The following is a 13,245-nucleotide window of genomic DNA, read 5'->3' on the forward strand; positions in this document are numbered from 1 at the left end:
TTTCTTCAGTGTGTGACAAAAAATATTTCACTTAGTTCTATTTAGGTCTCTCAGGCAAAATTTCCTTCCAGTCTTCAACCCCAATCTTGGAAACATGTATTAATCTATGAGTGAAGTTCTGCTGTACATGAGAGATCTACTCTTAGAAAGCAGCTCTCCTATCTCTTCTGCACTAAAATATCTACTAAAGTAGCTGATACCCATTAACAAGATCAGTTGGCTAAGTTTACCTAAGGATCAGGAAACACTCACTTATGTCTGACATAGGAAAATAAAAATAACAAGCCAAAAGTAAACGTCCTTCTATGCAAACATGAGAACTTCTGCAAATAAAGTGGGGTAAACTGGATTCTGAAATTAGAGTACTGAGCTAACAGAAGATCAGAAGTGTTGTAGGAAGTGACTTCAAACTTGGGGAACACCAGTAATCAATGAGGTACTCGTACAAGGTACAAATCATAAAGGAGTCAAAGAAGATGGCACTGTTAAAGATGTGGTGCTATGTAACAGTTTATTGTCATCAGTCAAGTCAGTTAATTATCCATTAATAACAAAAAATACTTATGAACTGAAATGCTGGTCATATATTGGAAGAATAAATAGCAAATAAATAAATAAATGAAAAGGGAGACTTCTGTTCTCCCCACATAGAATTATTAAATGTCCTATGAAGGTATGATACTGAGGTTAAGTGTTTAGATACCGCAAGCAACTGTTCTGCCTTGCACTATTCCCCTGACACTTGTTACTGATCACTGCTGAAACAGGACAGTGCATCACACGAACCTTTAATCTGAGCCATGTTATTATTTACTCACCCTCCCACGCCAGGGCACTTCTTAAAAAAAACTCTGTGAAATCTTACTCGTAAAACTGGACTTTACACACATAACAGTCCAGGGCAAACTCATTGCCGAAAGTGGTTTAAAGACACAAGCCCCAGCAGAAATTTGTACAAACCATAGGCTGTGGCTGAGGCAGAGGGATTCCCAGAATCCATGCACTCTGCAGGAGTACAGGCAACACTATTGCTCTGCGATGCACAGGATTTTGATCCGGTGTCCTTTCCTTCTGCAGAACATTATGTGTTACAAAGGAACAGAAAAGCAGCAATACAGCTAATGCGGAAGGGTGACAAGAGGACCTTACTAACTCACTTTTAGAGTACCCAGTGCATTAGTCCACATCGAGAAAGAAACAGTTCTCTCCCAGAGCGCTGCACACAGGCAGCCACCCTCCCTTCAGCCCTGGCCGGCACCCCTCCTCTCCCCACTGCCACAGAGGGAGCAGAGGGACACGGGGAAGCGCGGCGCTCTCTCTCCCCTCACGGCGCACGCGCAGCGGCCGGTCCCGCCCGGCGTTGCTCGGGGCGCGGCGCCTGCCGGGATCTCCTCCGCTTCCTGCCGGGAAGCGCCGGCCTGAGGGGACGGTGGGGCAGCTGCCCGGCTGAGCCCCCGCAGTGCAAGGGGAGCTCGGAGCCCGGCTGCCCGCGGCGCCATGGACAGCTTCCTGGAGGAGGAGGATGAGGAGGCGCCGGTGGCGGCGGTGGTAGGGAAGAGGAGGAGGAGGAGGAGCCCCGCCGCTCAGGCAGCCCTGCAGCCGCCCCTGCACCTGCCCTTCCTGTCGCCGCTGCCGGGTAAGGGCGGAGCCGCGAGTGGGAGTGCTCTTCGTGAGCTCCTTCCTGCTGCTTTGGGAATGGTGGCATAAAGTTTCAGCTTCCATTCGCCAGGTTGTCTCCTAGCGCCGGGAAGGACGTTCAAAAATAAGCGTAGTTATTGTATGAGCCGGCAGTGTGCCCTTTGGGGCAGGAAGGCCGATGGCATCAGCGGGAAGAGCTTTGGCAGCAGGTCGGAGGAGGTGATCCTCCCCCTCCATTCTGTCCTGGTGAGGCACATCTGGAGTGCTGCGCCCAGTTCTGGGCTCCTCAGCATTAGAGAGACATGGAGCCCCTGGAAAGAGTCCAGCGAGGGCACCAGGGATGATTTGGGGACTGCAGCATCTCTTATGAGGAGAGGCTGAGGGAGCCGGACCTGTTTAGTCGGGAAAACATTGGGAGGGAATCTCATTAATGCATACAAATATCTCACAGGTGGGTGCCCAGGGGATGGTGCCAGACTTTTCAGTGGCACAATGGCCATAAAGTAAAGCACAAGAGTTTCACCTCAGTGTGAGGTAGACCTTCCTCACACTGAGGGTGGCAGGGCACTAGCACAGGCTGCCCAGGGAGATTGTGGAGTGTCCCTCTCTGGAGACATTCAAACCCCACCTGGACATGTTTCTGTGTCACCTGCTCCAGGTGACCCTGCCTTGGCAGGGGGTTGGACTGGATGATCTCCAGAGGTCCCTTGCAACTGTAACAATTCTGTGATTACCTAATTTAGCCATTGTTGGAATTTTTCCTTTGCCTGCAGTATCCAGGTGGAGGATGTCTTGGTGAGCTCTTCATGTGCCTTCTAGAAGGCTCTTTATGGATGAGCACTATTGTAGGGTCATACAGCTGTGAGCTTTAAACAGACTTCATGGAAATGAAGTTTCAGTTTTGTGCTGGTTTCAATATAAGTTGAACCACTATTGATGTAAAAAGGCTAAGTGGCTTCTTTCTAGTCTTGTACTCAGAAGAGAATAATTCTCTGCGTTTATATTTGTGGGAATTGCTTAGCCTTTCATACAGGAATGGCTCATTTGTTTGTGTGTATGCAAATCTGCAGCACTGTGGGGTCACAAACTTCAATGATGACTAGTAAGTGAAGAGAGTGGTCTCCAAAATGTGACAAAATGTACTGTGAAATTATCAAAGCACTATGGCTCCCTGATTCTAGTAGGGCAGTAGTGTGAAGTAATTGGCTATTCACTGTTTCAAGTGAATGAGAATTTCAAGCACAGCTGTGTGCTGCTTGTGGAAAATGCCATTTCATATCATATTTCCAGCTTTTTCCGTAGTCTTGCTTCCCTATGGACTAACAGGTGTGCTTATCTTCAAAACCACAGAGCTTAAAATCACTTTCTGCAGTGTCCAAGAAATATTATATGAGAAAGACACTGAAATGGAGGGCATGTTGCCATCTGAATAAGGGCTGTGACAGCTGTGGGCTCACTTGTTTTTATTTTTTTTGTTTATTTATTTAGCATCTTCCAATGAACACAAATTAAACTTCAAGAAGAGCAAAGAAGCATGTTTAAGTTACATTCAGGATGCCTTGCTACAAAAGCAGTGGAAAAGGGCTGCAGAGTTCCTGAGCTGCTATGTTGAGTCACTAGAGAAGGACTATTCCAGAGAACACATTGGTCCCTCAGAGGTAAGCTCATGTTCCTTGTCTGGGTTCTTTTGCAATTGATAAAATACTTCCAAGCAGCATCTATATACTTCAGGACCAACATCGGTCTTAACTAGCTAATCAAAGGTTTGATTTTTTTTTTTTTTTTTTTAAATATATCCTTGACACAACAGTTGAAAACTTGAAAACTTGGCTTGGTAAAAGTTCAGTCCATCAGCAGTGTATCTATAGAAAGTCAAAGTAGTCTTCTAAAATGGAAAAGCAGTAAATGTGTTTGGTTCTGGCATGCCATCAGTCAGAACCTGTTTGAAAGTTAGTGGCTTATTTAGGTCGTTGCCAGCTCTTCCAGTAGTCGCAAAACTCCTTGCAGGTGTTGAGAGGGAAGCAGGTGGAAGGAAAAGGATCAGAGCCTTTAAATAAATGGAGTACTTAAACATGGCTAGGTTGCAGACCTTGAAAACAAGTGCATGTAGATGGGGAGCTACATCTAATTGGAAATAATCTTTGCTATTAAGTTCAAAGAATTATGCATACCTTGTGTCTTAGTGGGGTTTTATCAAAGGAGAGCATAATTTTTCAGTGAAGTGGAGAGGAACCTTCCGGCGTGCAGTTTTCATAAACATTTCTGGAGTGCTGCATTTATAATGAGCAATTCTGAACCACCCAGTGAATGACACTAAAAGTCCTGCTAGATGAGTAGGTAGGTTACTATAGCAGCAGATAATATTTCATAGTATTTTTTTATTTGCAATTCAAATGTACATTTTTCATGTGCTATAGTAACTATAAGTTTGGTAACACAGTATACATGGTGATTGTTGCCATCTTTGTACTAAGGTTGGTTTTGATGTTCTTTCTCCCTGTTAATAGATGATTTGGAGAATAGGAACAGAAATTTTGTGGCACCATTCCCATAGCAGCATGAAAGAGTTCAATTATTTCATGGAACAGATGAAAACTTTAGGAGTAAAAAGGTACTTGAAGGTGAGTGTACTTAAAGCAGTCTTGATGATTTTTCACATTTGCCTGAACACTTACTTGAATATTAGTTTCTGAATATCGCTTTTGAAACATATCACTGATATTAATGTCAACCCCCCCAACCTTTGACTTACCAATTGCGTGTACTTTAAGGTTATGTTGTACCTAACCTTATCTCGTTTAGTCTGTATATTTGATCACAGATGCATGTTCTCAGTCTTTAGAAGTGCTTACGCCCTTTAATTTGCTTTTTTAATTCATTTTTTAATTAAGCTTTTAATTTTAATTTGAAACAGTCAAATTCATTTTCATGCATGTCCCAATGACATGTTAATACAGGTAGTTACCTGCCAAGGTTTATTTCCAGTCTTTAATTTGATCACTGTGCTCCTAACTAAGCATTTATACTTAAATTTTGTCTGGTTACTATCTCACGTTTTGAGTAGCTAATCTGATTATAAAACAGTATGCTGTTGACACCTGTGTCACCCAGTTGTAGGGGTTTTTTTCCTGTGGTGGCTCATTCAAACCTATACTGTTTTGGCTTCCTTGGCTGTTTCTTACTTGGGATGGTGCTTCTGTCTTTTGTTCTGTTATTAAAGGTCTTCAAAAGAAGTTCCATACAAGAGTTTACTGGAGCTAACTGAAGGATTAGGCTTTTATCCAGTGCTTAATTAACATGGTAGGATGATAGTGACATTTCTCCTTCAGGTGCTCTGCAGTTGGGTAGCCAAAGGAAAAATCAGCAAATGCAGTCCAGTTGGGTTTCCTCAGGTCATTTCTAGATCTTCTGAAATAGGTACAGCACTTGTTAAAAACAAGCAGATTTTTGAGACAACTCAAATAATTAAAATATTTCACTAAATGGGCTTGCAATATTTTTATGCATGACAGTAAGTCTCCTCTTTCTCTGCACATGTGAGTAGAACTTTGCTGTGTTGCTGAGAATCTCTCCATTTGAGTGTGAAACGCTGTGGTCGATGTTTGGGTTGCAGGTCTGCCTGGAGCATGTCTTTCATCTCCTCTGTAATGGACAAATAGATGAGGCTTACCAGAACCTGTCCCTGGCAGAAAGCTGGAGGTTTGGAGAACAAACAGCCATTCAGGATAAAGAAATGAAACTGATTCAGGCTTACAGGGGACTCTTGGACTACTATAGCTGGTCTAAGCAGAAGAACATCCTGTTAGAGCATGGTAAGTGTTTTTTTGAATTGAGCTGTAGACTTCAAGTTGCTTGTGCAGACACCATGGTTTGCAATGACACCTTTTCCCTTACTAGACTGCAGTATTTGATGGTGTGGCTGGTACAGAATTCTGTATTGTGTGATGGTGGTGCCAAAACAGCACTTTCTGAAGTGCCCTGAAATACAATGCTGAAACTCTTTCTCCCCATGCCCAGCCAGCATCACCTAAAATAAAGATCAAAGGAATATACTCCTTTAAAGCAGTGGCTTATTTAGGTGTGCAAGTGCTTGATTGCTGCTGGAATTTTGAGTTATAGCAGAGCCCTCAACACTTGTGTTTGAATTTCAGTTTCCTTACAGATGTGTAAGTTGCTGTGTGTGTCTCAGCTGGTTCTATATATACCTGCTGGCTGTGTGTTATCAGTTACACTGGATCTCTACTTGTTTCTGTGAAAACCAAGTGTTGAATTTGGATTATGGACCTTATGCTGGTAGCATCTCGCCTTGCAGCCCTACTCATTGTGCTCCATGAGTTGAAATTGTTTGATTATAAATTGGAATGAGGAGCAGTGAAAATTTCTTGTTTCAGTACTGAGGACTCTTTTCTTAAAAGCCGTTTGACAGGAGTCCTTGGTTTGCAAAATGTGATCATCCCTTAGGTACAGCACTTCAAGATCCCTTTGCTTGGCAGAGTTAATAACTTTGTGACCTTCTTTTGTGTTTTGATAGGTGAGGATGGATTTTCAGACTTGGCTGTTGAGCAGGAAATGCACGGGTACTTTCGGAAGGCAGCAGTGAACTTGAAGGAGATCATTAAAATACCTGGAGTCTGGGATGTCTTTGTGAAATGCTATGTGGATGTAAGGGCATGTTTTACAGATGGCTTCCTTTTGTGTTTCCCTGTCTAATTTTCATTAAGATGCCTATATGCAGCTTATTTTCTGTGTGTGTGAGTGAAAACCAAGTATTTCAAAAGCAACATATTTGTATGTGAGTGTCTCTGGCTTTGATATAGAGCACAGTGTACCCCTGGTAGAGCTGCAGAGCCTGCACAGAGTACAAAATGAACTTTTATCTGTGCATTGTCAAGAAAAAGAAACAGACAAACAGCTTACATGTTTTGTTTGCTTTGTGCTGCAGAAATTGGAGCATAGCTGCTTTAGTTTAATTTGCTGAAAAACAGTTTCCCTGATTTTTGGCAGAGCAGTGTTTTTTTCTGGATACACTGAATGTTAGAGATCCCAAACAAGCAGGCCCTCTGTGTTTTGGTTTGGGTTTTTTAAATATCTGCTTAGGATTTGTAATTAAGAAGTAATAATTTTAAAGAGTTTTTAAAGATTTTTGCTTTTTGTAAATGCTGATAAGCTCTGATTTCTCTTAGCACATCTTAGGGAATTTTCCTTGGTGCTGGCATCTGCCAAGTTCTGTCTTTAATGACAAAGAAGGCTCCTTCAGCATCTCTTTCTAGTGAACAAGTGCTGGTAATTCTTTGACAATTAAGTAAGTGTTAAGGCATTTTCTCCCAGAGTAGCATCACTCTGTGAATTTTGTGTCTCTGTGATGAGAATAGCCAGCAAAATGAAGATAGGCAGGTATTAGCATTATCTAATACAGTGCAGTCTTAGGTACAGACTGTGCTATTGGATGGCTCTGTGGCAGTCTAAAATTAGTGGTAAATTTGATTGCCTCTATCTGACAAACTAATGAGATTTAACTTCCAGTTGTTGGAGTTCTATGGAGACCACAATGAAGCCCGCCAAGTGTTAAATGAATATGCCTACAACTCCAAGTTTCCTGCTAACCCCAATGCTCATGTCTACCTCTATCAGTTCCTCAAGAGGCAAGGGGAATCAAAGAAATCCCTCATATCTGCACTGAAGGTGTGTATCCCTTAGGATATACAGTCTGTATCATTCTTGTTGCCTGGTGGTCTGACAGCTTGGTTGAACTCTGTATTATCTATCCTATTGTATTCTTCGTGGGAAGTAGAGGGTTAGAGGGAGGCTAGTGAGAGGCAGCAGAATCCTTTACTGTTCTTGAATTCCGGTTCTTGTTTTGCTTTACAATGGTACATCATATCACTTAGAGTCAGTAAGCAAGCTCAGAAAACATATTTACGTGGTTCCAGGAGTCAGTATCAGCAGTCTTGTATGTAGCATGTATTGATTGCTCTTGCAGTTTGATCTTTACAATACAGTACAAATTATCAAATGTCTGCCTTTTCACATATTGATCCTGTATAGCAATTAGTTTATTTGCTTGTTTTCAGTGAGCTGTGCATTAAAGCTAAAATAAAAGTTAATGTCTGCTGGTTGTTGGCAGACAAGACCTTGCTGGGTTAAACTTTTAAATTCCTGCTTTCCTTGCCCCCTCTGAAGCTGATCTTGGTACTGCTTGCAAACCATGTTTTGCAGTGTCTTTTGCCACTTGATGGCACTAATGTGCTTTTGTTAGTGCAGGTGTGTGCTGCTTTAAAACAGCTTTGTAAAATTTAGACTTTGAAACTGTAGCAGGTTTGTATGAAATTCTCCTCAGTGCATTTTAGCAGTGGCTTCAGACATGAGTCTCTTACAAGACAGAGATAAATCACAGAAGTGGTTTGATAAGTCCAGAAACTGATCCAATGCACAGAGCAGTGGACAGGGGAGCTAGAACTGTCCTAGGGAGAAAATGATGTTGCCTTCAAAAAAAGGGACACTGGATATGAATTTAGACTGCTCCTTCAGAAGGTTGTATGTGCCACATGCAGTGGTTGTCAGCAGCCATCAAGGTATTTAATCCATGGTGTCACAGATGGGAAAAATGGACCTAGAGATACCGAGGCACCAAAGTACCAGATAGCTTAATTTTCTGAACTAAAAGCACCCAGAGCTCTGAAGCCTGTGCTTTTCTTGGTCACATAGAAGTCTTCAAAAGCTTTCATATTAAAATAACCTATCTGAGTTTTGTCTATTATTTTTCAGATCTTGCATGATATTGTTCCTTCTCATGAGCTAATGATCAATTTTAATACTATGCTTCAAAAATCAAGTAAGTCTTTACCTTTGTTCTTTTCATTTATACTAATTTCAGAAAATTACTCTAGATTATCCTATAGCCTTTTTTTGCTTTTTTTTGCTTTTTAAAGTAGTTTTGTTATTTAAGAAATAATCCCAAAACCCAACCCAAATTACAACTTTCCAATTACCATAACCTCTTAGTTGAATGTATGAGCAGTCATTTACAAACTTGTGTGAACAAATGCCTTTCTTATTTTAAAGGCTGGTCAAAGCAAACCTGTAAGGCACAAGCAGGATCTCAAAAATAACTTAATTTTTTCTTTTAGGCACTCTACGCTGAATTCCAGGATCTTAATTCTATATTTGGGATCTCTGTTTTATTTATTCTTTTGTTGCTAGAGGACTTGGGTATTCTTTAATTTATTGTTATTGATCAAACAACACAGTTTTCCTTCTCTTCAAGGGAGCATTATCTTCAAGCTGGTAGAAAAGTCTTCCAGTTTGAAGACTGTTTTTTTTCCCATGCTGATCAATTGGATTCCAAGCTGTCTGTGTTCTTGTGGCTTGGAATGTCCCAGCAGGTCAACCAATTGGTGAATGTCCATGAATAAAAATTGTTCTCTCTTCTGATATGATGAGGGTTAATGGCTTTAAACTGACAGGGGGAGGTTTAGAAGAGATTTTGGGAAGAAATTCTTGACTGTCAGGGTGGTGAGGCCCTGGCACAGGTTGCCCAGAGAAGCTGTGGATGCTCCATCCTTGGAAGTGTTCAAGGCCAGGTTGGATGGGGTTTTGAGCAAGCTGGTCTAGTGGAAAGGAGTCCCTGCCCATGGAGTTAGGACTTGATGATCTTTAAAGTCTTCTCCAACTCAAACCATTCTATGATTCTTCTTTGGGAGGGGGAAAAATAGACCTTTTGTGTGAAACCTCCCTTCTTCTGTTCATGTGTGACACATTTGCCAACTTTTCATAACTAATCAGAACAATCTGAGTTTTGAAAGAAATTTATACCAAAAAATGTCACTTTTCCTTTGTTTACCTGCTGTCATAAGTCAAGTGTTTTAAGAATTCTGGTGATACATAACTAATGATGTGAAATGTCTGCTTTAGTAATTTCAGTCTCAGGTGTGATTTTTTTTTTTTTAAATTTGAAATGTTCCAAAGGCCCTGTTCCCTTCCCATGGGAAGAGCACTGATTAGTGAGCATTGGAAACAGCAACTATTGTAAGCACAGCAGTGTGAGATAAATGGGTGGTCCTGTGTGGGCCTCTTGAGTCAGCAGTGTTTGACTAGGGACAGAGTGATTCTGGTGTGAGTTGTCCTCTCGAGCCAGGAAGTATTCCTTAACTTTATCTCTTGGAAGCAGCAGAAGGCATTGGGGGCACCCTCAGTTATAGGGACAGTAGCAGCATTGGGGAGGCAGGATGGAGAACTGTATTTCACTTTTGCCTTACTAATGAGTTCATCCTGATCTGTGTAATTCATTAATCAGCCTCATCTTTTTCCAGAGAAAAGGAAAAAACGTCGACTGGGCCTAGAAGTTATTTTTGCAGCCTTGGATTATGCTGGCTGGAAAGAAAATGCAAAAGCATGGAGCTGTTTGGCAAGACAGGTGAAACGAATTGTAATGTAAGTAGCTCTGATGCAATGTGCTGAAATAAATGTGTCAAGTCTCCACCTTTGGGCAATTGACAAATTCACCCTCTGTATTCTAACTCTACCTTCAGTTTTGCCTTTCATGCACAACTTCAGAGTTTCTTGAAATATACTCAGCATTTTGGTCATTGTTTGGGAGTTTCACTTCCCTGTTATTTTATAGAAGCCTAGAAGAGTTTGGGTTGGAAGTGACCTTGAAGACTGTCTTGTTCCACTCCCCCTGCTGTGGGCAGGGACACCTCCCACTGGACTAGTGTAGTGGGCTGACCCTAGCTGGATGCCAGGCACCCACCAAAGCTGATCTGTCACTCCCCTCTGAAACTGGATGGGGAGAGAAAATATAACAAAGGCTTCATGGGTTGAGAGGACAGGGAGAGACAACTCACCAAACACCATCATGGGCAAAACAGACCCAGGGCCTCACCATCAGAGTGAAGAATTTCTTCCCAGTATCTAATCTAAACCTGTCCTTTGTCAGTTTAATGCCGTTCCTCCTTGTCCTCTCTCTACCTGCCCTTTTAAAAACTCCCTCTCCAGCTTTCTTGTAGGTTCCCTTGAGGGACTGGAAGGAGTTTGTGTTTCTGAAATGCTTGGTTTAAGGCTGCTATTGCATAACAGTAATAGCTGTTTGGGATAAGTTAGTCTTTGAGTATGCCTGGAGTAACACAAACATGTCCTAAGGATAAACCAACCCCTTCATACCACTCATTTGTTGACAAACTTGGAGAAACTTCCATGTTACTATTGACAAACTGGCACACAAGTCAAAGGCTTGCTTCATTTCACACCATGAGCTGTGTTATAGCCAAGGCTAAGTAAGACTGCTAGAGTTCACCTCCAGCTTCACAAGTGTTGCCAGGGATTCAAAAACATGATTAGTTTTATATAGAAGCGTTTATATTAGTGTTTTAGTTTTGGTATAAAGTCAGTGTGTCTATGTTGGCAATTTAGGAGACTTGTAGCAAGCTTGATTATAACATTTACTGTCTCCTAATAATCTTTCCATCACAATTTAACCTTTTCTGTAACTTGTTTAACTTTTTTTCCAGCTCTGAGAAGCATCTTGACTGGATCAAGCAAGAGTGGGACTCCAGGAAGGACTGGTGGCCAGCCTTCCATTTTAGCCGTTACTTGGCAAAAAGGAATTGGCAGGAAAATAAAAGCCTTTCATATGAAAAAGCTCTGGTGGCTGGAATCCTACTGGGAAAGGGTATAAATGCTTTTTTCTTTTCACTACATAGAACAGAAATAATGTCTAGTTGTAGTCCTAAGGACATGGAATGCAGCTGATCTGCTGCCTGGAAGAAATGCAGTTTCTTTCTTCTAGAAAAGATTCTTGTCTTTGGAGCTGAACATGAAAGGTGATAAATTGGTTTGATATTTTAGAGTGAGGCATATTTTGCATAACTCGTCTCATCCTGCTTTAAAATTCAGTTTTATCTGGCCTTGTTGAGCAGCCATAATACTATTTGTCTTGTTTGACCTTCAAACCATAACTTCAAAACTGCACAACACTGAGGGAATACTGTGAGGACTGCAGGGAGTTTGCTTGCTGGATGCCAGCCTAGGCAGTGTCTCAACAAATACTGGGGATCAGCTGGTCACTAAGGACCATGGGGATGTTGTAATGCAGGAAGCAGGAGGGAGGGTCTTGAATGAAAACCATCAGCAGTTTGGTAAGAAGGTGAAGATCATTACCTCTTTAGTAGCATTATTTGAAATGCTGCCAAAACCAAGTGGAGGATCAGGCCAAGAATCAGCTGCTAAACTGAGAATGGGAATATGGTATGGAGACAATGGCTCAGACACTGGTTTGGACTTTAGGTAGATAGAAAACTTGTTCATTGTCAGCTTTTCTATAACTTTATCTTCTGCACTGCATATAACAATTTCTCATATTGCAAGCTGTTTGGAATTCTTTTTTTTCCTTTTAGTAGGATTAGATATCTCCCAGCTTTTATTTCCAGATGGCTAATAAAATCATTCCAGTTCTAATTTTCTTGAATGAAGTTTCAGTGCTTGTTGGGGTCAATGTGAGCTTCTATTTTCCTTATCCAGCATAATAAGTTAAATGTATGATATCAATGCTTCTTCATACTCATGATTTTTTTTTCTGATCTATTTGCAGAACAGAAATCAAAGAGAAATATTTTGCAGGATAACATACATTTATATACATGGAAAATGTTTTCTGTGTTAAATTAGTATAGATGGTTGAATGCTGCAGTTACGTCTCTAATGTGCATGTCTTGGATTTTAATACCTTTAATTACTGAAAAATTTCTTAGATATTTGCATATTATTTAAACAATGAAAGCATTTTGGTTTTGTTTGTGTCATGGTATAACTTAGTGCTGTTTCTTTTTCTTTCCTTAGACTGCAAGTACTTTAAACATGTATCACACCAAGGCTGCAAAGCTCAGCTGAAAAGGTTTCGGATGCTGAAGAAGTTTGTGAACAGGCACAATCCTGTCTACCTGAGAATATCTGGTCTTCCAGATTCCTCTGTTCAACCTTGATTAGAAAGTGTCCTTAAGGTTCTTGGTGTACTTTTTCCTCTTTGTAAACTGACTTCTGTGTTGGTGCTGCTCCAGAACTTCTAGGCACACCCTATTGACTCAGTATTAGACTTTTTTTTTTTTTTAGTGTATTTATGTAAAAATGCTGTGGTTTGTATTTTTTTTTATAATAAAATGAATATAAATCAACTAATAATGTTGAAGAATTTCTGTAATGTAACTCTCATATTTGTGTGAAGTGCAAACAGTGTTGATTTGAAATACATCTTGAAAGAGGAGAGGCACAGAAATACTGAGAACTTCTCTTCCTCCTGGAAGAGACTTTTTTTTGCAGTCATGCCCATGAGTTGAAATGTGCAGTTTTGCTGTGTTTGGAAAGCAAATGTTGTTGTGTTATTACAAACTAGAATCCCAGTTTGCTTGCAAACAACAACAAAATGGTTTCCAAATACTACTTCTGTTTCAGTGCCAGATCTGTAGAATTCTAGAGGATGAGCTGCTTGAACCTCCTTCTGGGATTGAAATAAAGATGTCTTTAGTAGCAGAGTAGCTTATGGATAAGTACAGCTATGCTTTTAAAAACTCAGTGTTTATCTGGGATTTTGGTCTGGGTTCATATGGGTTTGTGAGA

The 13,245-nt window shown here is 40.9% G+C and overlaps 1 protein-coding gene across 1 annotated transcript; it reads left to right on the forward strand.

Annotated features, from left to right (window-relative positions):
- The first annotated feature begins 1,390 nt into the window (after positions 1 to 1,390).
- Positions 1,391 to 12,810, forward strand: TAF1A (TATA-box binding protein associated factor, RNA polymerase I subunit A). The gene is made up of 10 exons (XM_085054735.1): positions 1,391 to 1,636; positions 3,127 to 3,296; positions 4,146 to 4,259; positions 5,252 to 5,450; positions 6,170 to 6,300; positions 7,162 to 7,320; positions 8,404 to 8,470; positions 9,948 to 10,068; positions 11,145 to 11,305; positions 12,472 to 12,810. Exons 1-10 carry the CDS (start codon positions 1,498 to 1,500, stop codon positions 12,612 to 12,614), a joined length of 1,404 nt encoding a protein of 467 aa, XP_084910861.1. The 5' UTR covers positions 1,391 to 1,497; the 3' UTR covers positions 12,615 to 12,810.
- The last annotated feature ends 435 nt before the right edge of the window (positions 12,811 to 13,245 follow it).

This window comes from Lichenostomus cassidix, chromosome 3 (genome assembly GCF_008360975.1).
Source record: "Lichenostomus cassidix isolate B80296 chromosome 3, HeHo_3.0, whole genome shotgun sequence".
Lineage (NCBI taxonomy): Eukaryota > Metazoa > Chordata > Aves > Passeriformes > Meliphagidae > Lichenostomus > Lichenostomus cassidix.

What these genes read in the sequence shown, in the direction of transcription:
- TAF1A (XM_085054735.1), top strand. Translation starts at nt 1,498, where the DNA reads ATGGACAGCTTCCTGGAGGAGGAGGATGAGGAGGCGCCGGTGGCGGCG. An exon ending in AACACATTGGTCCCTCAGAG is followed by an intron (nt 3,297 to 4,145) that starts GTAAGCTCATGT and finishes CCCTGTTAATAG; the next exon opens with ATGATTTGGAGAATAGGAAC. An exon ending in CCCTCATATCTGCACTGAAG is followed by an intron (nt 7,321 to 8,403) that starts GTGTGTATCCCT and finishes ATTATTTTTCAG; the next exon opens with ATCTTGCATGATATTGTTCC.